Source organism: Barbatula barbatula (genome assembly GCF_947034865.1).
Source record: "Barbatula barbatula genome assembly, chromosome: 9".
Classification (NCBI taxonomy): domain Eukaryota; kingdom Metazoa; phylum Chordata; class Actinopteri; order Cypriniformes; family Nemacheilidae; genus Barbatula; species Barbatula barbatula.
Genome location: NC_136772.1, coordinates 13,951,145 through 13,973,029, shown reverse-complemented (window position 1 = coordinate 13,973,029; position 21,885 = coordinate 13,951,145). Strand labels below are relative to the sequence as shown.

The following is a 21,885-nucleotide window of genomic DNA, read 5'->3' as shown; positions in this document are numbered from 1 at the left end:
TCATCATTGAGCTGGAAATCTACATCAGAGCTTGATGTCAGCTCTTAACTCAACCCAGCTCACCTTTTTATTTGCAGAAGGAATTGATGAAACCTACTACGGCGAAGGTTTGGTTCTTAATAGAAAGATCCAGGCATTTACTAATCTAAATTCACCAAACAACATCTGCCTGACCTAATTAATATACACAAGCAATGCCGCGATTGGAGACACACAAAGCGACTATTTGATACCATGATTATTATTCACAAGCTTACCTCTGTCCTGCGTCAAGTGTAGTTTGAACAGCAACGTTAGCCCACTAGAGGACGCTGCGCGATACGCTGTAGTTCCTCTAAATATTACAACAGTGTAGTTCATATAACTTGGCGCTAGAGGCCGCTGTACGATACAGGCAGAGGTGACGCTGTCACTGCGTGACCCCGGCAGAGAGGAGGTGGGTCTTCCGCGGAAAACAAGCAGAAAATCTAGCGGTGGCAGAGGCGACAGTGAGCAAGCGGACAGCAATGGAGACAAATGATGAAGGACTATAAGGGGCGAATCGCGCAGATACAGAACCGTGTCGGTATGAGAAGAGGCCAGCATGCACGACGTCTCTGTCAGTAATCTTTGCAAATTGACGCAAGAGGGGAGGAGGCAACGCATGAGCGGAAACAAAGGCGCTTTGGTTTGAACAAAATCTGTACAGAAGAGGGATAATTGGTGAGCAACGATGTCAATTCTCAAATGTTTCGTCTTATAAAAAGAAACCGCAAGTCACGCAGTGTGGTGCTGTTGTTATGTTATGTTATTTTGTGCTGTGCTGTGCTGTGCTGTACCGAACTAATCGATTTGACTGGTGTTGCACTTGTGCAACAGAGGTTGCAAAGGTTGTGCACAAAATGTCACTTGCCTTTTAGTCTCCTCCATGTCCGATCACTGCATCCATCAGCTGTCAAACTAACTGTACTGAGTTTGTTTCCAACATTGCGAGACACTGATCATGCACACGGCCAAGCATGCCCTGGCTTGCACACTCATAGCGGCCGATGTGTGTACTAACTACTTAAATGGATGTGTTGAACATCACGACGTAAGAAGTCTTATGAATAAGTATTTAATATTAAGGGGGGGGGGGGAATGGGGGCTTTATGGTGTTATGCAACTCTTTAAATGTGTAATTTCTTGTTGAAAAGTTTGTCTTTTCGTCTGTCTGCATACAAACGCACGATGTCACGTGGTCGCAGAGTGAAGTTTTCCTTGTCCACTCAATTGCTGTCTTCACGATCTTTTGTTGAACTGGTAAATGTTTATCATCAGCATTATTGGATGCTGTATCTTAGACTAATTTATGTGTCACTGCACCGTTGAATTCGCAAGTGTCACCGATTTGTGGCTTCTGGGGCTTTAACGGAAAACATGTTTCTTAAAGGGACAGTTCACCTAAAAATAAAAATTCTGTCATGAGTAAATTTGGGTTATTTATTCACTTACATATAAACTGTTTATTACTGTCAAATATTTTCCTACATGTGCAAATGCTAAAGTGGCATCAAAACATTGCTCGGCTAAACCTCATTCAGACACACCGCAGATAAAATTGCACAGTACCTTCTCTGTGAACGCGAATGCATCCCGGATTGATCGGAAAAGTGAATTTTTATATTGTTACATTAAAGCCCTTTTCACAGGAAAATGTGTCCATTCATTTGTCCCGGGATCCAGTGATTTTCTGGAATCTGTGCATGCGTTCACACACATCTCGTAAAGACACGTAACGTTATATACGGCAATGTAATGATATGTACATCAAACTTAAGCTCAGATGCGAGAATAGTGTTGTCTGCTTCTAAACACAGTTTAAACTTGAAGTTACTTTTATCCAAACTGTTAACATGGAAATAAACAGCGCTTCAATAAACTTGATCGCATACTAACCTTTAAAATAAGCAGTGCTTGTGCTGCGCTGTTGACCCCAGATTGAACAGAAGGATAGTGCGAATGGTAGAAAAAGAACCAAGAATAACTGCAAGGTGAAAGTACGTCAGTTTCCGATCGTACCATCCGTCGATTTTCGTCTCCATGGAAGAAGACCCTGGAGGACTACACTTTTGAAAGAAAAACATTAAAAAGCCATACTGGAATTTGGAAAAATTCATATTGACAAGCCACAATAAAAAAACTGTAAAAAGTGGAGCTTTTGGGCAAGAGAAATCAGCTCTATGTTCACAGACGAAAAAATCAAAAGTTCAAAGAAATGAACACCATACCTACTGTGATACATGGAGGAGGCTCGGTTATGTTTTGGGGCTGCTTCTGGTACAGGGTGCCTTGAATCTGTGCAGGGCACAATGAAATCTCAAACCTATCAAGGCATTCTGGAGCGAAATATACTGCCCAGTGCCAGAAAGCTCTGTCTCAGTCGCTGGTCATGGGTCCTCCAACAGGATGATGACCCAATGAAGGCACCCATAAAACCTGAGACAGCTGGAGCAGTTTGCTCAGGAAGAGTGGGTCAAACTACCTTTTAACAGGTGCAGAAGTCTCATTGAGAGCTACAGAAAACATTTGCTTTGCAGTGTTTGCCTCTAAAGGTTGTGCAACAAAATATTAGGTTAGGGGTCCCATAATTTTTGTCCGTGACATTTTCATTTGTTTTATTGTTTACAATATCATGTTGAATAAAAAATCTAAAGCAAAGTCTGATTTCTATTAAATATGAAATAAACAATGGTGGATGCCCATTACTTTTGTCAGTTTCAACTTCTTTTAGAGAAAATTGCGCAATCTTAGTTTTTTGTGGAGGGGTACCAACGAATTTGAGCACGTCTGCTGTTTTCTGTCTTGCTAAAATCCATTTAAATTTGTTGACAGCGCAGACTTGTTTGGAACTATTGAGGGCTCCATGAACCACGTGACCACACGGTGGTAAGATCGATTGTCGTATTCGATGTCGTATTCTCTCATATTCAATGGCTCTGAGCCTGACCATCCGAACACAACAACTCAGCCAAGGACGTGTGTCTTGGGGCAGGGCTATCTGTGTGGTCTGACCAATATCACACGGCAGGACAATTTTTTCACTCTGATCACTTTTCCAACACATTTCCAAGTATTGCCAACATGACACAGATTGACTTTATGCTGTCTCTCCGACATTGACACTGTGCTACCGCAGATATCTTAACCTGTATGACTGGCGGAAGCTGGCTGAGATGATCTAGTTAACCTACAGCTTCTGGCTGTTTCAGTGTTTAACATCCCGCTGTAGCGCAGCACGTGTACGTTTGTGTTTGAGAATGAGAGAAACGGAGCGAGGAACCAAACAGAAGATAGAGACAGTCACTTTGATGTTCTATTTCAGTGGGGAGTGTGTGCCTGTCTGGAGGAAACCGATTAGAAGCATTGTGTTGGCACCGTATGCCTGCTTGCGATAGAGTGCCGGGAAGAAACGTGAAGACGTGGTTGATAGAGCTTCCTGTGGAGAATAAGATTGTGTGTATGCGATCTGTGTGATGAAGTGGGAAAGCACAAGCTTGAAGCATTTCATACTTTCGCTGACAAAGTTGATTTAGTCTCTTTCCTTGTATTACATGCTACAGAGATGAGCACACACACACTCAGTGTACACTGAAGTAGAATTGAACATGGAGTCATTTTAGATACTTGGGTATTTGACTACCTTGATCCTGTACAATCTCTTGACCTCCTCTTTCAGAGGGATGAAGCTTGTCTTCTTCTTTTCAAACAAATATCCACTTTCTTAAATAAAGAAGGTCACTCAACAGCTGACGGAAGCACTTGTGTTTGACTAAAGTCTGTAAATACATGCAAGTGTGAGGAAGAGAACAGATGTGAGTGTTTTATGTCATCATAATTATGTGCCTCATGGATTTTTGAGTCATATTTCTTTAATTGTTTTCTAGGTCCCTCAGTATGAGTCGAGATGGATGGAGAAAGAAAGCCAGCGAAGATGATGGATGGGGAGGAAGGGTAAGAACTTCTAATTCTGTATTTTTATCCATGCAGGATTAAAAAATGACCACTCAGCAAGCATCAAATGTGAATAGATTTCTAGTTAATTATCAGTAATGGCAACTTACAGACCCTTGCACATTTTTATTTAATGAACATTCCTAAAAACATGTAGCCCTACAAATATTACTGTTGTATTGCTAGAAAATGGCGGGGAAGCGAGTGAGTTTCTCGACAGCTACAGAGATGCGGCTTTCACCCGACCATTTGGATATGCGTGTTTGCCTCAAAAACATGTCATGTCTTATACTGACTTGAATGTTTGTGTTGTTCTTTATCTTATTATGTGTTATAATGTGCAGTCTGCTTTATTTTGTTCACTCTGAGCTTAAATTTCTTTTGTTCTGTACTCAGAAAAATTTGCATTGCATGTTTTGATTAGTTACTAGTGTCAGAAGATACTGTAAGCTTGTTCTAGATATAGCCTAATTATAAGCCTGTTCTGAAATGGTGATGCTTGAAGAATAATATAGTATTGAAAATGCTGTAATATTCAGTGCCGTTTGCTATGCATTAATTTGCCCCGTGCACACGAGTCGTGACGAGCAACAAAAAGTTTCTAAAATCAATTGTTGTGTATTATTGTCCTGGCCTTGTAAACCAAAAAATATAAAACATAATATTTCGAATGTGTCTTGACGTGTTTGGTGTGCACGGTGTTATATAAAGTGTTACAATTATACAAAAGTTATACAAATTTTGGATCCTTTTTTTCTTCAATAAGATTCTGCTTTACATGATTGTAATTTGTATTGAGGCTTCGTGAATATGCATGTTACAAGTCAACAATTTGCTTTTAAATATTATATATATTTATCTTGTATTTTCACAAACTGGTTGGTCTTGAGTCTTTTCTTTAATAAAGGAAAAAAGGCATGTAGACTACCTTGCATTTTTAAGGCTCTGTGTTGTTATGCATTTACTAACAAAATATAAAACTACATTTCTAATTTGTTTTAAAAACTGCCGTCTTCATAAATCACCCATATATGCAACAATAAACCCCATTAACATAACTTGGGTCTATTTGGCACCAAAATTCAGGATTAATGCGGTTATATCGCACACCACGCTAATGAGCCCCACAAAATCACTGGACAGGAAATTCCTTCACCGCGACAGCCCTAATTGTTAGGTTGATTTTTTTTTTTTGTGTGTCCCCATTTGTCCTCAAAATTGTGGACCTCTACAAGGCAAACGTTTCTTGTTCTTGTATCCTGGAGAGTGTATCTTACTCTTGAAGTCTAGACAGGTTTTCATTTGTATTACAGCAGTGATAAATCCCAATTTTCCTCACTGAGGCGAGTTTACTGCTCTGCTGTCACGGTCTGAGCGTTGTAAACCTGGCAAGAGATTTGATAGGCTTCAGTGTTCACATTTACAACATCACAACTTCAAGGTTCCACCTTCACTGTTTACTCACACAGCACATTATTTGTTTCAGGTGGCAAGGCAACTAAGCATTTTGCCACCGAAGGGATGGAGTTTCCTTATAATTAGATTTTGATATAGAAATTTGCATTTCTATTATTTTAATAACACTCCCAGATCCCAAGTAGGGTTGTGAATATGAATTTTGCCAGTGCATGTATATCAATAACTGTGTGCAGGATTTGTAGTATAATTAAACACAGAATAGGCTTTGGCTTCGGGTCTTGTGTTGGCTGTATTATTGAAGTTCAGGGGAATTTCCTGTCGGTGCAAGTCAAGCGAGTAAGTATTGTGGATTATTTGTCCATGCCTCTGTTTATTGGTTCAGACTCGACTCCTGAATCCCAGCGTTCCATCCGTTGCCATGGAGATAGATAGTCGCCTTGCCAGCAGGGCAGACTTGCACCTCCAATCTCATTAAACGTCTGAGGCATAATCAAAAGCTTGTCAGCCAGACACGGCACATTTTTCTTTGTGCGTGTGTGTGTGTGTGTAGTTCTGTCTGCTCTTTTTTTTATGGTTATATTTAGTGTGTTAGGTGTGAATGTCCAGTCTGTCTGCTTTGTCTCCTGGTTTGAGCTCTCTTTGTGTGTGCCGTCTTTGTTTTGAAGGGGTGTTTCTTTTAGTTCTCATTGCTTGTGTTTATGTTTAATTAATGTTAAGGGCGGTTACATGGCTGCAAAAGTATCAAAGCTTCAGGAGCAGTTTCAGAAGGACGCCCCCATCGAGAGACAGAAGGATGGAAAGTCTACTTGTATCTTCAGCGGTGTGGCCATCTACGTCAACGGTTACACAGGTCAGACAAATTTTTTTTTGTAAAGAGACAAGTCACCCCATTTACTCCCTCTCAAGTTGTTCCGAATCTGTATTCATTTCTGATAGATAAAATGAGAAAGACATTTGGAAGAATGCTTGTAACTAACTGTTCTTGTCCACCAGTGGTGTAGTCCTACCAGAATATTTGGTGGACTACGCCGACCCCAAATGACCAAAAAAGTCAGTTTGTTTATTTTTTCAGTAACATGACAATTATAACAGTTAAATATGCCATTTATTCATACTTATGCATACTTCTTCAGTTATGCTTTAATTATAAATGATAAAAAATAAGTAGTTGGAAATTTTTTATAAAACTGGTCTACACCAGTACTGTTGACCCCAAAACAAATTTTTTACAAAGCATATATTTTTGACACATCGCATACACGAGGTTGTATAAAAACATATGCAGGATTTTACTTGGTACAGATACAGATGCAGCCTAACTGCCATCTCTGTGGGAATACTTGATAAAAATACTTAATATTAGGGCCACAGCTATCGGTCCTTTTACTAATCGAGTATTCTACTGATTTTTCCATCGATTACTCGGGTATTCGGATAATAAGTACTTTTTCTTTATTAAAGAGCAATACTAAAATATACAAGAGAAAAGAAGACAGGTCTCTTTAAATGAATTTAAAAGAACTCATTTGTTTCCTTTTTAGAATTTTTATTTTAAATGATTGCTGAAATTGCATACATTAATATCTGTGAAAACTAAACCCATTTAGTAAATTCCATTGCCATATTAAATTCAATATGCAATATAATAAAAATACCGTATATAAATAAGAAACATGAATATAAATGGAAAGAATAATTTAAAAGGTAAACAAATAACTTCAGCTTATGCACGATGATGCATTTAGCTTATATAAATTATTTCTAGTTTATTCTTTTTACTATTAAATATTTATATATTTGTCCACATAAAAATACAGTAGTTAACGGGACTTTTATTTTGGCAGGTTGTCGGAAGACATGTGAACAAATAGAAACAATGTCTGTTTCTACACTCAAACAATAACTTGTTCGTGAAATAAACTCTCAGAGCAACTCTGGAGATGAAGTACATGTGTTCATGTTCAACAGAACAAAGACATTTATTAAGCAATTTTTACTTCCATGTTGGCCAAGAACTGTTTGGTTACAATCATTCTTCCAAATTTCAAAGAAATTATACTCGAACAATTCGAGGGTGAGTTAATGACAGAATTTTAGTTAAATTGTTTTGGATGAACTGTCCCTTTAAATAAGCAGAGTAATTGGGATATTTAAAGCCATCACTTTTGTACAATATTTTGTTCATTATTTGAAGCACACATGAAGAAAACTAAAACTGGTAAATGTTTTGACTCTTGTATGTATGTTGTGTGTAGATCCCTGCGCAGATGAGCTGCGCAGGCTTATGATGCTGAACGGTGGCCAGTTTCATCTCTATTACTCTCGCTCCAAAACCACACACATCATTGCCACCAACCTGCCAAACAATAAAATTCAGGAGCTCAGAGGAGAGAAAGTAGTGCGACCAGAATGGATTACAGACAGGTGTGTGTGTGTCTCATGTACCATGTGAGTGAAAATGCACAATAAGAGCACAATATTATTAAAACTTATTTTTTCAGTGTAAAGGCAGGCCGTCAGCTTTCTTACATTCAGTATCAGCTATACACTAAGCAGAAAGGCTTGAACTTCACCAGCGTGTGTACACTAGGAGTGATAGATTCAGCATCCAGCCTTGACCCAGCCAAACCCAGTATAAACCTTGTCCAATCAGACGGTGTCCAGCCATCTAAAGACGTCCTCAAATCCACAAATTCCACGGAGCAAATCAATCACCAGCTAGATATCAAACTGTGAGTATGCTTTATAAAAGGTGTCTGAGCACATGTGCATTCACTGGCATAATATAGAAATCAATCTCATCTCCATGAGCACCAGTTATAAGACATTTACATTTAGTCATTTAGCAGACGCTTTTATCCAAAGCGACTTACAAAGTTCAGGGAAGCGATATGTCATACAGGAGCAATAATACAATAGGTGCTAATACAAAGTTACTAGTTTCAACAAAAGCTAGACCACAACCTGTCCAGAGGAAGAGAGAGGATTAGTGTACATGTTTTGGATGCAGCCCACTGGACTGCGTTCATATTATAATTTTTTTTAGTCGGAACCGCGGGTCCTTTGCTTCATCAGCCGCCGTCAAAATAGGTGTCAAAATGCATAACATTTGTTTTATACATTTATGTTTTTGAACTGTTAGTTTGGTTTCCAACGCTTCAGTACATAGCGGCACTTTTGTCTGTGAATGTACTGCAAATGCTCTCAAGAACGCTTGCCAATACTGGTATATTGCAACCCCCCCCCCCCCAGTTGTGTTTTATTTAGCACATGTAGCCACCTCAGTTAAAAAAACACACTTTGTTTTGTCTGTCAGAAATGGCTCGCACAGCATCATCTCTGATGAAAATGCAGGGAGCCATAGAATGAATGGGATACACAATGAAGATGATGACAACTTTTGTGCCCCTTTGCCAAGAGGCTCGAGAGACCCGCTGTTAACCAATGGTTACGTCCACGCTGTGAATGGTGCCTTAAAGCCTCAGGACTTGACAGAACATCTTCCTCAGGTTGTTGATGCAGAGTCCCATCGCCCTAACAACCCTCTGTCAGGACAAAATGAAAAAAAGCAGCGATCTAAACACTCTTGTGCTGGCTCAAAAGCAGATCTCCATCAGAGGCCCCCTGTGGAGCAGCATGTTCCTTACAATATGCAAAATGAACCTCAACCAAAACCAACATGTAATCCAGGAACTTCAGCAGAGACGAGTAATCTGCAGAATCAGACCAGCAAAATTAGACTAAATGGGAGTTACCATACAACCTCTAACTCCGCCCATGCAGACTCTAGTAAGCAGTCGGGAAGAAAACAGGCTGCTCATGGGGCAGAAGCTGGAATAATTTCAGAGTTTTTTTCTCATTCGAGACTACATCATATTTCTACGTGGCGGAGTGAGTTCTCGGAGTTTGTGAATACCTTGCAGAGCAGGCGCCGAGCAGCAGGGGGTGCTGTTTTCTCTGGAAAAGAGAAACTGAGGAAGCTCAAAGCAAATTGCCATTCAGGTAGCATGTTGTAAACGTTAGAGCATTTGTGTTTATGTTGTTTTGACTATATGCTAAAAAAAACTATTTTCGGCCCAGGTTTCTCAATGCCTGCTCCTCAAGTGCGTCAGTCTTGTATCATGCATGTGGATATGGACTGCTTTTTTGTGTCAGTTGGGCTCAGGCACCGACCAGATCTCAAAGGTATTTTGTTCATCAAACCCTAAAGACATTTCTTTTCTTTTTGAGTAAAACCATTCATGTGATAGTTCACCCAGAAAAGCTAATTCTGCATTCATTTACTCAGCCTCTTGTCGTTTCAAACCTGTATGACTTTCTTTCTTCTGCAGAACACAAAAGAAGATATTTTGAAGAAAGTTGATAACCGGCTCCCATTGACGGTGTTGTGTCCATACAATAGAAGTAAATGGGAGCTTGTTCTGTTCGGCAATGTTCTTCAAAATATCTTCTTTTGTGTTCTGCGGAAGAAAGAAAGTCGTACAGGTTTGAAATGACAAGAGGCTGAGTAAATGATGACAGAATTTTCACGTTTGGGTGAACTATCACTTTCAATTTACGGTCAATATCTTTCTGCAGGGAAACCAGTTGCCGTCACAAGTAACCGTGGTCCAGGACGTGTTGCACAGCGACCTGGTGCTGACCCTCAGCTTGAGTTTCAATACTACCAGAACAAACATAAACAGTATAGAAAAGGTGAGCCCCGACCAAAAGCATAGGTTAAAATACTACATTGTATTACAACAATTCAAAAAGTGCCGTTTGAATTTGGTAACCGTTAAGCCTTTTGTGAACTTAGAGAAAATAGATGGGGATTTTGAGATGACCCCATCGCCCCAGTCTGAGGAGACTTCCAGTAATGGAGTGAATCTGGACCAGACTGCACTGTCTATGGCTGAAATTGCTTCCTGCAGTTATGAGGCCAGGTATATACTGTCTGTTTATACGCACTTTAACTATCCAAACAAATTATAGTGCAGTTTCTAACAGCAGTAGATTCTCTCTCTAACAGGCAGACTGGTGTGCGGAACGGAATGTTTTTTGGCCGGGCGAAGCAGCTTTGCCCTGATCTGGAGTCTGTGCCTTATGACTTCCAGGCATATAGAGAAGTGGCATTGACTATGTACGAGACCCTGGCCAGGTACTGATCTAACATTTGTTGTCCGTTTATTATCAAACCCAGACAAATCACTTTTTGTTCATCAGGGTTTCTTGTTTGTAGCTTTACTCATAACATCGAGGCATTGAGTTGCGATGAGGCCCTGGTGGATGCCACTGCTCTTCTGGCTGAGCTTGGGATAACACCTGATGAGCTGGCTGGGGCCATCCGTGCAGACATTAAGGAGAAAACTGGCTGCTCAGCTTCTGTTGGAATGGGTGCGTGTTGTCTGCCTTTATAAATGGACTTGGGTAAAGCACACATACATCTACCGATGCTCAAAGAGCATTTTGTCATTTTCTAATCAGGTTCTAACATCCTCCTTGCTCGGATGGGGACTCGTAAAGCCAAGCCGAACGGACAGTATTTCCTCAGATCAGAGGAGGTGGATGATTTTATCAGAGATCAACCCGTGTCCAGTTTGCCCGGTAAGACCAAAACATTCTGTGGATTTAAAGTGTAATGCTTAAAATTCACCATATTTAGTATCAGGATTTATTTTTGGCTGCAGGTGTGGGTCGCTCAATGAGCTCCAAACTGGCATCCCTGGGTGTGAGCATGTGTGGGGACCTGCAGCAATTGTCCATTTCTCGACTGCAGAGGGAGTTTGGGCCACGGACGGGTCAGACCCTTTTCCGCTTTTGCAGAGGGCTGGACGATAGACCCGTTCGCAGTGAGAAGGAGAGGAAGTCTGTGTCCGCAGAGATGAACTACAACATTCGGTTCACACAGGTTTAGAATTATACGAGTTACTACGGAAACTTCTAACTGTCCCGTAATTGTTTTTGTTTCCGAATCTGTTTACTTTTCTCATTAGCTTGCCATTTTGTCTTAACCTTTTTCTAGATTGAAGAGGCTGAGTCTTTTCTTACTAACCTGTCTATGGAGGTGCAGAAGAGGTTGGAGGGGGCGGGGCTCAGAGGTCGACGGGTCACTCTGAAGGTCATGATGCGGAAAGCTGGAGCTCCAGTAGAACCTGCCAAATATGGTGGTCATGGTATCTGTGACAACCTTGCCAGGTAACAGACTTTATTATAAATTGTAATTTATTTGTTGTGACGTAAATATATGTTGAATGGTCTTTTGCTGTCACTTTACAGATCTGTTTTACTAGCTCATCCCACAGACAGTGGCCAGCTGATTGCCACAGAGACCATTAAGATATTTCATGCCATGAAGTTAGACGTGAAGGACATGAGGGGAGTGGGGCTGCAGGTACAGCAGTTGGAGGGTCCACACGCAGACCCATCTGGACATGGGTCCTCTCGTGGTCGTTCGATTAGAGACATGCTGCTGGCCAGGCAGCCTGTCCATGGGCAAAATAAAGAATCTCTCGCACAAGGTCAGAGCACTGTATATAATGTGTGAATATTCACATCATACATTGATCTGACATTTTTTCCTGCTCTGTATTATAGATGGTCTATCCAACACTTCACCATACAGACCTTCCTTATCCAATCAGGAGGGAGTTCTCCCTCCCCAATCACCACCTTCTACCCTCCTAGATCCAATAGCTGGGACGAGTAAAGGAGAACTTTCCAATCCACACACACCCAACCATGTCAGGGCGTCGCTAAACTTTAGCATTGAGGTCCCATCTCCTTCTCAGGTTAGAAGATCTCTTTGCTTTAATGTAGCTCTGTGTGTGTGAGTAAATAACTTAGCAGTGTTTCACCTCTTTTTTTCTTTTTAGGTGGACCAGTCTGTTTTAGAAGCGTTACCGGCCGAGTTAAGGAAACAGGTGGAGCAGTCCTGGAGCCACAGAGAGGAACGGCCCAGCACCTCATTTCATCTCACAACATCTCCTCGAATCACATCCACTCCAGCTCCAATGCTTGGTACCCTTATACTGCAGATTCCAAACCAGTCAGGACAACCAAGTACAACTGGCATTGTACTGGAGCTACCTGATTTCTCCCAGGTATGTCTACGATAAATTGTTAGCAAGAAGAATATAAAACCTGTATTTCATATATCAAGCAATTTGGCTTGGCTTTCAACAGGTAGACCCAGATGTGTTTGCCGCACTTCCCAAAGAGCTACAGGAGGAGCTGTGCTCTGCTTACAGGAACAAAGAAAATGCCCAAGCTCAAAGTGCTGTTGGTCAGTAAAAATGATTAATCTAATGACACCACACAGTGAAGAAGACGTTGTATCTGACCTTTTTTCCAACATTTTGCAGTGGAACAGAAAAACCAATTTCCTCAACTAAAACAGCCTGCAGTAGGGAAAACTAAGCGACGCTACAAGAGGAAAAATGCAAGTCCTGCCAAAAAGGGTCCCAGTCCACTAAAAAAACTGTTACAAACTGGAAACAGTCCTGCCAAATCCAGCCCCTCCAAAATTGATCCTCTGCCAATCAACAATCAAGGCCTCAAAGTAAGAGATTTTCTGTTATTTAATGAGGTATTTATAAATACCTTATTTTGATGAGAAATGTATATTTATTAATTATTTATTCTTCTATAAAGTCTTCTATTCATTTTCTGCTTGGTAGACTGAAAATGTACGGTGCCCGTCCTCTCCGAGCACAAATGCCCCAGAGACATTGTTGAAATTGAATCCCCGCCCGGTCCCGACCCTAGCTGGAGCTTTTGATTTTAGTGACATCAGAACGTTGCTTCATGAATGGGTCACCACCATCTCAGGTAGGGCAGAACAGGAACTGCAGACTTAAGAGTCAACCAATTTTCATAGCACTACATATTAACATTGTATACCGGCTTTAACTTGTGTTACTTGTGTGCTGAATCTTCTTAGAACCAATGGAGGAGGACATACTCCAGGTGGTGAAGTACTGCACAGATCTTGTGGAAGACAAAGATCTGGAGAAACTCTACCTTGTCATCAAGTACATGAAGAGGTATTGTTCCGTCTTGATTTTTATTTACATAATACATGTAAATGCTAAACACTTTTCTCTAAAGTCATAATAAAGTCCATATGCAGCAAACACTGTTACAACTTCTATTATAAAATGCTGAAAATTGTTTAGCTACATTTAAATAAATATCGAACCCGCCTGTTTATTGAAAAATGTGCAGCAAAATAAGACTTTGAAATGGAATTCTGCACTTTTTCGTGTTCATTTGCTTACCTGTAACATTTAATTTATTGTGACATTACATTAAATCTTTTTTACAGCTGCAGATAATCCAATACATAACCAATATAAATATTAAATATATCAAATACTAAATATAAAAATATTTAAGTATTAATTTCACTTGTGTATTTTCCGCTAGCTGAGAAGACGTTTTAAGTTAAATGTGGCAAAGCCAAATGTGGCAAAGCCAATCCACATAATACCCCAAAATAGATAATAGACAATGAGTCTTTCTGTGTTAAGCATCTCTTTTTTTATGATTTGTCATCTCAGACTTATGCAGCAATCCTCGGAGTCAGTGTGGAGCATGGCCTTTGACTTCATCCTTGACAATGTGCAGGTGGTGGTACAGCAAACCTACGGTAGCACTTTGAAGATCACATAGGAGGACCGTCCCAACCTCAACCACTGTGACATCAGCCAAGTTCTGCCACCTTATTTTGACGTATGAAAGAGAGACTAAAACTTAATCTGTCCATTATTGTAGCATCGCCGCCTCTCAGAAAACACTGAATGATCAAACCAATGATGAGTATGTATGACTAGAAGAGATGAGAATAACGGCTTTATTCAACAGTACCTGTGCACTGAATCTTTCTCTCTCATCATGATGTCAACTTTCTAGACTTATGTCTGGGGGAGGCTTTTGAATGTTTTGAATGCACTGACCTTCTTATACCAAGATTTTGAAAGAGATTAGTCCATGCAGGCATCTTTGCTTTCTGTTTGTTTTTGGATTTTTCTTTATCTTTTCAACATTTCTTCCAGTTATATCCTGAATGTTTATATTTAACAGACAAAGCGGATTGGAGGTGATGTGTTAATTGCCCTTTACAGAAACAGGTTGAGAATAAAGTAAGGGAACGCATCATCTTCTGGCAGATTTTAGCACGTGGATACTAACATTTATATAAAAGCTAACATTTGTTTCTCTAGATTTTAAAAATATGTATTAGCCCCTTCTTATTGTTTGTTTTTTATGTATGTTTGGTAGTATGTATAAAAGAGCAGAACGAGAGATTATTATTTATGAAGAAAACGCTCAAAACATTGGACAGGTTAGATTTACTAAATTGAGTTCTCTGCCTCCTTTTTTTTACATTTTAAATGTGTGATAAGGTGCTACTATAGAAGAAATGAAGATCATTGTGAAAACAGACGGAGGTGGATACTTAAGTAATAAACTGTTGGAACAGAATGTACTTTACTATCAGTTTATTCTGTCTTTAAATTGCTGATTATGAGTCAAACATGCTATTATCTCACATTGTAAGACATTACAAAAAGAAAGGCCTGGAAATCCATTGATGATCAAAACTGAAGTAAAATAATTACCTGTGCCTGAAGACCTGAAGCTGTGACATCATTTGTATGTTTTCTAAATTTGCAAATAAATTTGAATAAACGATTTTCTCTGGTCTTTGACTGTATTATGTATTTTAAAAATGCATTTCATGACCTATAAATCACCGTATTTTTTATGATAATTGTGATAGGAAATGTGTACCTAGCCATGTTCTTGTATGTGGAACAATAATACAAGGGATATTTTTGTCTAAATGCAGTTATATACATATTTCTTTGAAATATTATTATTATTTTGTAAGCATTTAAAAAAAGAAAACAAGATAAATGTATATAAGTGTTTAGATGCGCAACCTGTTATGGCTAGAAGGGATACAGCTACAGTGTTGCATCGAATTTCGTCTCCCCGTGAGATTTTGATACGACACCGGAAGTAATGCAAAATCTCGCCATAAATTACAACAAATCGCATTAGCTAACGCCCACCCCAACCATAAACACAACCTTACAATAAAAAATAGGGTTGTTTGAGATGCGCCTTGCCTCGCCTGAAATGTAGGCGAGAGTAGGCGGCTGCAGTAAGGGGAGGGGTCAAAAAAGACCTTTGAAGTCCGACACTTACTGAATCTCGCTGTTTTGTCGCTTGCAAACGTGAACAATGGAGGAGATCGCGTTCGCGTTTTTTATCGCAGACGAAGTGGATGTAATCGAAATACCACTGTTTTTACATGAAGATGGTTACAATAATAATCACAGAATGTACTGTGAAATAATGTCCAAATAAACAGCTTACACAACAACATGTAAGACATTTTCAAGGATTGTATAAACAAATGGCAAATTAAGTAAATAGCAAGTTGCTTTTGAGAGACCGAGGTCACAACATGTTTATCATATTTAATAACAAGCAGGTTTCTGCCACCATTTCACGTCCATAGTATTTTTCCATACCATGCAAGTCAAAGCTGTATTGTAGCAAACATTCTTCAGAATTTCTTCCCTTGTTTTAAGACCCAGACACTTTTCAGATGAAACCACACAAAGATGAGGCATAATGACTAAACAGTCCATTTAGATATGTATGTGTGCATGTATATTTTTAATAGATTGATTTATTAATTCACACAAACATACAATAAGAATGAAGAGAAAATTACAACAAGTGCGCATGCCCACTGGAGGTAGCTGTATCCCTTCCAGCCATAACCACAACTTCTGCGTCATCGTGCCGCGTTCTCGAAAGTGCTGGTAGGTGTTTTTATCTTTATCTTGGTTTTGAAAAAGAATTGTTGATTATGAACTAACGTTTCATGTCAGAGAAATCAGTCGTAGGTTGTTTATGCTTTCTGTGAAATAATCTTGTTTGGGTTGACTGTTGATTATGAGACTTCGTTGGTGTTCAAACCCATCGTTGTCACTGTGCTCAAAGGCTAGAACGCTAGCGTTAGCATAATTTGACATAAACAAACTATTACACCTTTTAAATCCTCCTTTCTTTTCGGAGCATATTGTCATTTAAACCTAATATTTGTTTGCATCATTTTGGTAGGATACTGTTTTAGGAGCCAATGAAGTGAGCACAGTTGCTCACTTACTGGTCGTTTACTAGCCACTCTATTGTTGTTACTAGCTACCAGGGTGTCCATAAATATTCAGATCACCAATGATTCATGTGTGCCACTTCTTTAATACACTAGTAGTATTATATAAAGCAGTATTCTTATCAAATGTCAAGCATGTCTATTAAGATCTGTTGCACCAGCAGACTGTATGCTTTGTTTCCATAGACACAGCTATTCTGATTACTCTGACAAAACATAGATTACATGTTATACAATACTATAATGTTTGAATCGAGTAGTTCGAGTCAGAATTGATAATTCATTCATATTCTAATCAATATATCCTAAAAGTCCCTACCCAGGTATTTTGTTGCATTTCTAGCCAGTATCGCTGCCTTTAATAAATTGCACCCAGTTTCCAGCAGCGGTATAACACAGTGGCATGGCAGAAGTGTTGGACGGTGGACTGTATCGCGAAAAGGACGCATGTTGTAAATCACGTTATTGCATGTGTAAAACAACGTTTCTGTGTTTTAAACTAGTATACATTCAAATAGATATAAATGTACTACATGGATTAAGAAGACCATTTAAAAAGGCTACATTATATTTTGTGCACTTATTATATTCAGTTTATAAGTGATTGAATGAGCCATTTTGCTGCTTCCCACTAGGTGGGGTAGGGTGACCTATATATGAAGGCCAAAGAGTTATTTGCGTCAGGTGTGAGGTCGGTGGAGGGAAGTTTACAGTTTTACTTACTTAAATCGAGACTAATATGTCGTTTCTGCTTGGAATATACGACTTGAATGCGGTGTTTGTCTAATAGATAAAGATAAACCAAGTTGTTAATGGAAAGCTGGATCTTTGCATGGATTAATAAAGGAACTCTCTGCTTTTATGCTCAAGTTTATGGACCCTTTACTTGCTCACTCTAACCACCAATTTTACGGCTTAAAGGAAGACGTAACAGTGATATCAATTTATAAATTGTATTTAAAATTTAATTAGTTAAATAATTGTATTCTTATTTCTTTATTCAACATATTGTATGGAAAAGGCAATTATGTTCTGTTTTCTATGTTCATATTCCCAGTGTTCATTCATAAGTTTCCATCCTGGTTACCAATTAGTTTGCACCTGTTTCTGTTTACATTGATTACATTTGCTGTGTTATTTAACCCATGTGCCTTATCTGGTATTGTCTTATATGGTTAGAATAGCGCCTTTGTATTTATTAAAATAGCCCTTTTTGGAAGACATCTCCTTTGTCGTGCGCTTTTGTGTATACCATTCCATGACAGCAGTGAGACATCAAGAAGACTGGTCAAAGGAATGTCTCACCATCTGGTTAGGTACCCCTCTAATGACTGTGGCATGATAACTATTCCATTGTAATCTTTTCAAAGGACACCTATTTACATCATAGGTGGGAGAACAGGTTTGAAATAAGCAAAAAACGTGTGTAATACTGTTGCATACTTTTTTGTGTTTTTGCTAAGAACAGAAACATAAGTTTCCTGTTTGCAATTATAAAACTGTTCAAACTAACTTTTAAAAACCTACGACTTAAAAGACATGTTTCCCACCTAATGCACAAAATCCATTATTAATGCTATCCCTTTTCTTCATGCATGGGAGCCTTTCTTCTACCTCGCTGTTACCGACAACATGTTAGAGTACAAATTTGAATTAGAAAAATAATACGTCTTTTCCTAATAGTGAAACGTCCCTTTTTGAAAACCACCGTAGCAAGTATGTAATTAAATATTTTTTGTTTCTTGGCTTGAAAAATAAATCTTAAAAAATAAATCCATTATAAAATACAAATCGTTTATTTGATTTGTTGCCTACACGCAACAAGAAACACAATTCAAACATTTGATTTCCATTTCATTAACTGAACAAAATGACCATGTGATGGAGTGGTAAATTATGTGGCGGGTGGTATGGACATTGTCTCTCTGTTTGAATAAATGGTTTTAAACCTTGTACTGTAAACTGGAAAAGGGAAAACATAAAATTGAGGCTGTAATTAGAAACTATACAAACCCATACATCAAAGTTTGTTTTTCCAACAACAATAAAGGACAGAAACATTTAAAAAAAATTAAATATAATACATTTGTAAAACATTGAAGTTTTATATCATTGCTGCAATATATGACATGACTAAAACTATAGTTCGACTGGCACTACTGGTCTATTATTTCTTATTTAACTTTTTCAAATTAATACATTTTAATACCTTGTGAATCAATCAAAGTGGGGTTATTTGGAACACATGCCAGACCTTAGACTTTATTAATAAAATATCTTAATTTTATATTCCAAATTGTATATCAAATTATTAAAAAAATTACAATTACACACATCTTCAAATTTAACTAAACTTAACAAATGTTTTGCTGCTGGTTGAGCATTACATTGTGGCAGCGGCTATTTGCTTTAAGTGACAATTTTCTTTGGATTAAGTAGAAATAGTAGTTAGATGTTATTTACTTATAGTGGCAGATAACGTACTATTACGTTTGTATTGTTGTGCATTAAACATTATGCAAAACTCATCATATTTATTAAAATGATTGCAACTTATTGAGATATTAAAGCCCTACATCTACCCCTATCCTTACCCTAAACTTTATGAATAAACATTTATTTTAAGTCTTAAATCTATTTTAATAAAAACAAATGCCTTTATAATCTGTAAAGTAATAGAAAAATGTTAAAGAGCATTTTCAGCGAGAGCTGGAATAGAACATTGGACTCCCATGCCACTCTATACAGAACTCACACCTTACGCCGGCGTTCTTACACTTTCTCTATTCAAATCACATATTGTGGGCAAAGATAATGCAAATAGTCTCTGCCAACAAGGCGGACTATTTGTACTCCGTGTAAATAGACACTCCGTTATAATAGTATGGTTTAATAGTATACTGCTTTCTAACACATGCTTAAAGCCAGCTATACCAAGTTTAAAGCTGGTCGTTTATTTATCATAAAATTAATTTCTTACCAAGCTACTGTCCCGATGTCCCGTTCATCAATAATTCATTTTATTAAGCTTTACGTAACCTAGTGGATCACTTAATACACCAACCAATCACAACAACAAACCAAAAAATTATTTTGTCACAAATATGCTGTAGTCATTCCCGGAGGGGCCCCAAAAGCATCCTTTTTGCCATTATCCATAGTCCACCTCCACAACCACTAGAAACCGGACGTGTCACTAAACAGTGGCACATGCCAGAGCCCTTGAATAGGCATATGCCACTGGAAACCGGACATGACACTAAACGCAATGGCATGTGCCAATGTCTTCTGTGCGTGAGATGCCATGGCACCTAGTGTTAAAACCCCCTCTCCTGTTTCTGTGCTGAATAACTGAATGTGTAACAGGAAGTCTTACTGTGAGAGGAAATGGCCAGTCAGTCCATGGAGGTTGTCGCAAAGGCTATGGAGCAGCAGATGCTGCAGTCGGTGCGAATAGTGGAAGAGCAGCTGGATGCTGAAATGAACAAGCTGGACCGTTTGGATGAAGATGAGCTGGAGCAGCTAAAGGAGAGAAGGCTCGAAGCCCTTAGGAAAACCCAGAAACAGAAGCAGGTGGGTGCAATCGGGTTCATTTTATTTTTAAAGACCGCTGTGATGTGACATAATTTTTTTTGTTTGATGGTGTCATATTAAACACTTATGATAATTTGATGTGGATAACTCAAAATAAACTATAGTATGATTAAAGGAATACTTAACCCAAAAATGAAAATTGTCATCATTTAAAAACCTTTGAGTTGTTCCAAATCGGTATACATTTCTTTGTTCTGATGAATACAGAGAAAGATATTTGGAAGAATGCTTATAACCAGACAGATTTTGTCCCCCATTGACTACCATAGTAGGAAAAATACATTGGTAGTTGAAAGTGCCCCAGAACTGTTTGCTTTCCTGTATTCTTCAAAATTTATTTTGTGTTCAACAGAATTTTTTTTTTATAAAGTATATTTTCCTTCTATGGTAGTCAATGGGGGACAAAAATCTGTCTTGTTATAAGCATTCTTCTGGGTTAAGTATCCCTCGAAGCATTCCCCCCCACAATTATAATTAAGACTTAGCTATTTAGCTATAATAGTGGTATGTTTCTATCTTTAGGAGTGGATATCTAAAGGACATGGTGAATACAGAGAAATTCCAAGTGAGAAAGATTTCTTTGCTGAGGTTAAAGACAGTAAAAATGTGGTCTGCCATTTCTACAGAGACTCAACTTTCAGGTAACTCTGTTAATATTTTACTCAGTACTGTTATGAGCAGATTTAAAGGTATTATTTACCCCCAAAACATGCTTCAATTTTCTTTAAATGTCTTTACAATTTCTTTGTTTTAAAGAAGCAAAATTCTCGACAAGCACTTGGCTATTTTGGCTAAGAAACATCTGGAAACAAAGTTCATCAAGCTCAATGTTGAGAAAGCTCCATTCCTAACTGAAAGGCTGAAGATTAAAGTACTTCCAACACTGGCTCTGGTGAAGGATGGGAAGACTAGGGATTACGTTGTGGGATTTACTGATCTAGGAAACACAGATGAATTCCCCACTGAAATGCTTGAGTGGAGACTGGGCTGCTCAGATATCATTAACTACAGGTAGATTATAACTTGGAAAACTATTCAAATGTCCTATTCTTACGTTTACATCGACCAATGTAAACTGCTTTTCATACAGGTCGACAGGATTTCTGTTTTATTTCTAATGAGCTTTAAAACAATGTTTTTTTTTTATCTTTTCCCAGTGGGAGTATTATGGAGCCACCAGCAGTTGGTAAGAAGCCAGGGTCAAAGTTCACCAAGATGGAGAAAAAAACCATCAGAGGCAAAGCATATGACTCAGACTCTGAATCGGATTAAAGAACCAAGATGTCAAGCACCGTTTTTCTTAGGGCTTCCTACATAACGGTCCTAAAACCAAGATGTGGTCCTGCCTTTTCTATTTAATTTCTTGTGACGCACCTTGTTTTCTGTTTTAGGATGACTGAATACAGCTACCTTAAAAGGTGTTAATGTACACTTTTCATAAACTATTCCAGAGTAAAATTCTGTTTAATGTTTTTCCTTTTTAGCTTTGATTTATCAAATAAGGAACAGTTGGTATCTTCGAAAAATTTACACAATATTGCAAAAGCTTCATATTAAACATATTCTTTTGCCTCTGATGGACTGATGCTCCGTTTCATAAGCAAACAAGTGCCAAGGAAGCAAGCTTCTGCATTCCAATACGAAATGCCATCTATCTCCCGTTGATGTGAAAGGAATTTTTTCTTTTATAGCAGTACATGACTTATTAAAACATGTCAAAAGTGTGA

At 38.5% G+C, this 21,885-nt stretch overlaps 2 protein-coding genes across 3 annotated transcripts; both read left to right on the top strand.

Moving 5' to 3' along the window:
• The first annotated feature begins 397 nt into the window (after positions 1-397).
• On the top strand, positions 398-15,079 carry rev1 (REV1 DNA directed polymerase). Of its 2 annotated transcripts, none has more exons than XM_079464439.1 (22): positions 398-702; positions 3,906-3,972; positions 6,109-6,241; positions 7,647-7,815; positions 7,893-8,123; positions 8,708-9,393; positions 9,472-9,576; positions 9,970-10,086; positions 10,190-10,316; positions 10,403-10,531; positions 10,613-10,767; positions 10,858-10,977; positions 11,061-11,281; positions 11,396-11,568; positions 11,650-11,891; positions 11,968-12,161; positions 12,246-12,473; positions 12,556-12,655; positions 12,735-12,931; positions 13,050-13,200; positions 13,313-13,415; positions 13,932-15,079. In XM_079464439.1, exons 2-22 carry the CDS (start codon positions 3,916-3,918, stop codon positions 14,041-14,043), a joined length of 3,750 nt encoding a protein of 1,249 aa, XP_079320565.1. In that variant the 5' UTR covers positions 398-702; positions 3,906-3,915; the 3' UTR covers positions 14,044-15,079. The 2 variants fall into 2 exon arrangements, with proteins under 2 accessions (XP_079320565.1, XP_079320566.1); XM_079464440.1 differs by having other exon boundaries at positions 8,810-9,393; positions 13,932-15,078.
• Positions 15,080-16,125: 1,046 nt separating this feature from the next.
• Positions 16,126-21,882, top strand: txndc9 (thioredoxin domain containing 9). The gene is made up of 5 exons (XM_079465112.1): positions 16,126-16,211; positions 19,931-20,137; positions 20,681-20,799; positions 20,915-21,169; positions 21,316-21,882. The coding sequence occupies exons 2-5, from the start codon at positions 19,952-19,954 to the stop codon at positions 21,428-21,430; spliced, it is 675 nt and encodes a 224-aa protein (XP_079321238.1). The 5' UTR covers positions 16,126-16,211; positions 19,931-19,951; the 3' UTR covers positions 21,431-21,882.
• The last annotated feature ends 3 nt before the right edge of the window (positions 21,883-21,885 follow it).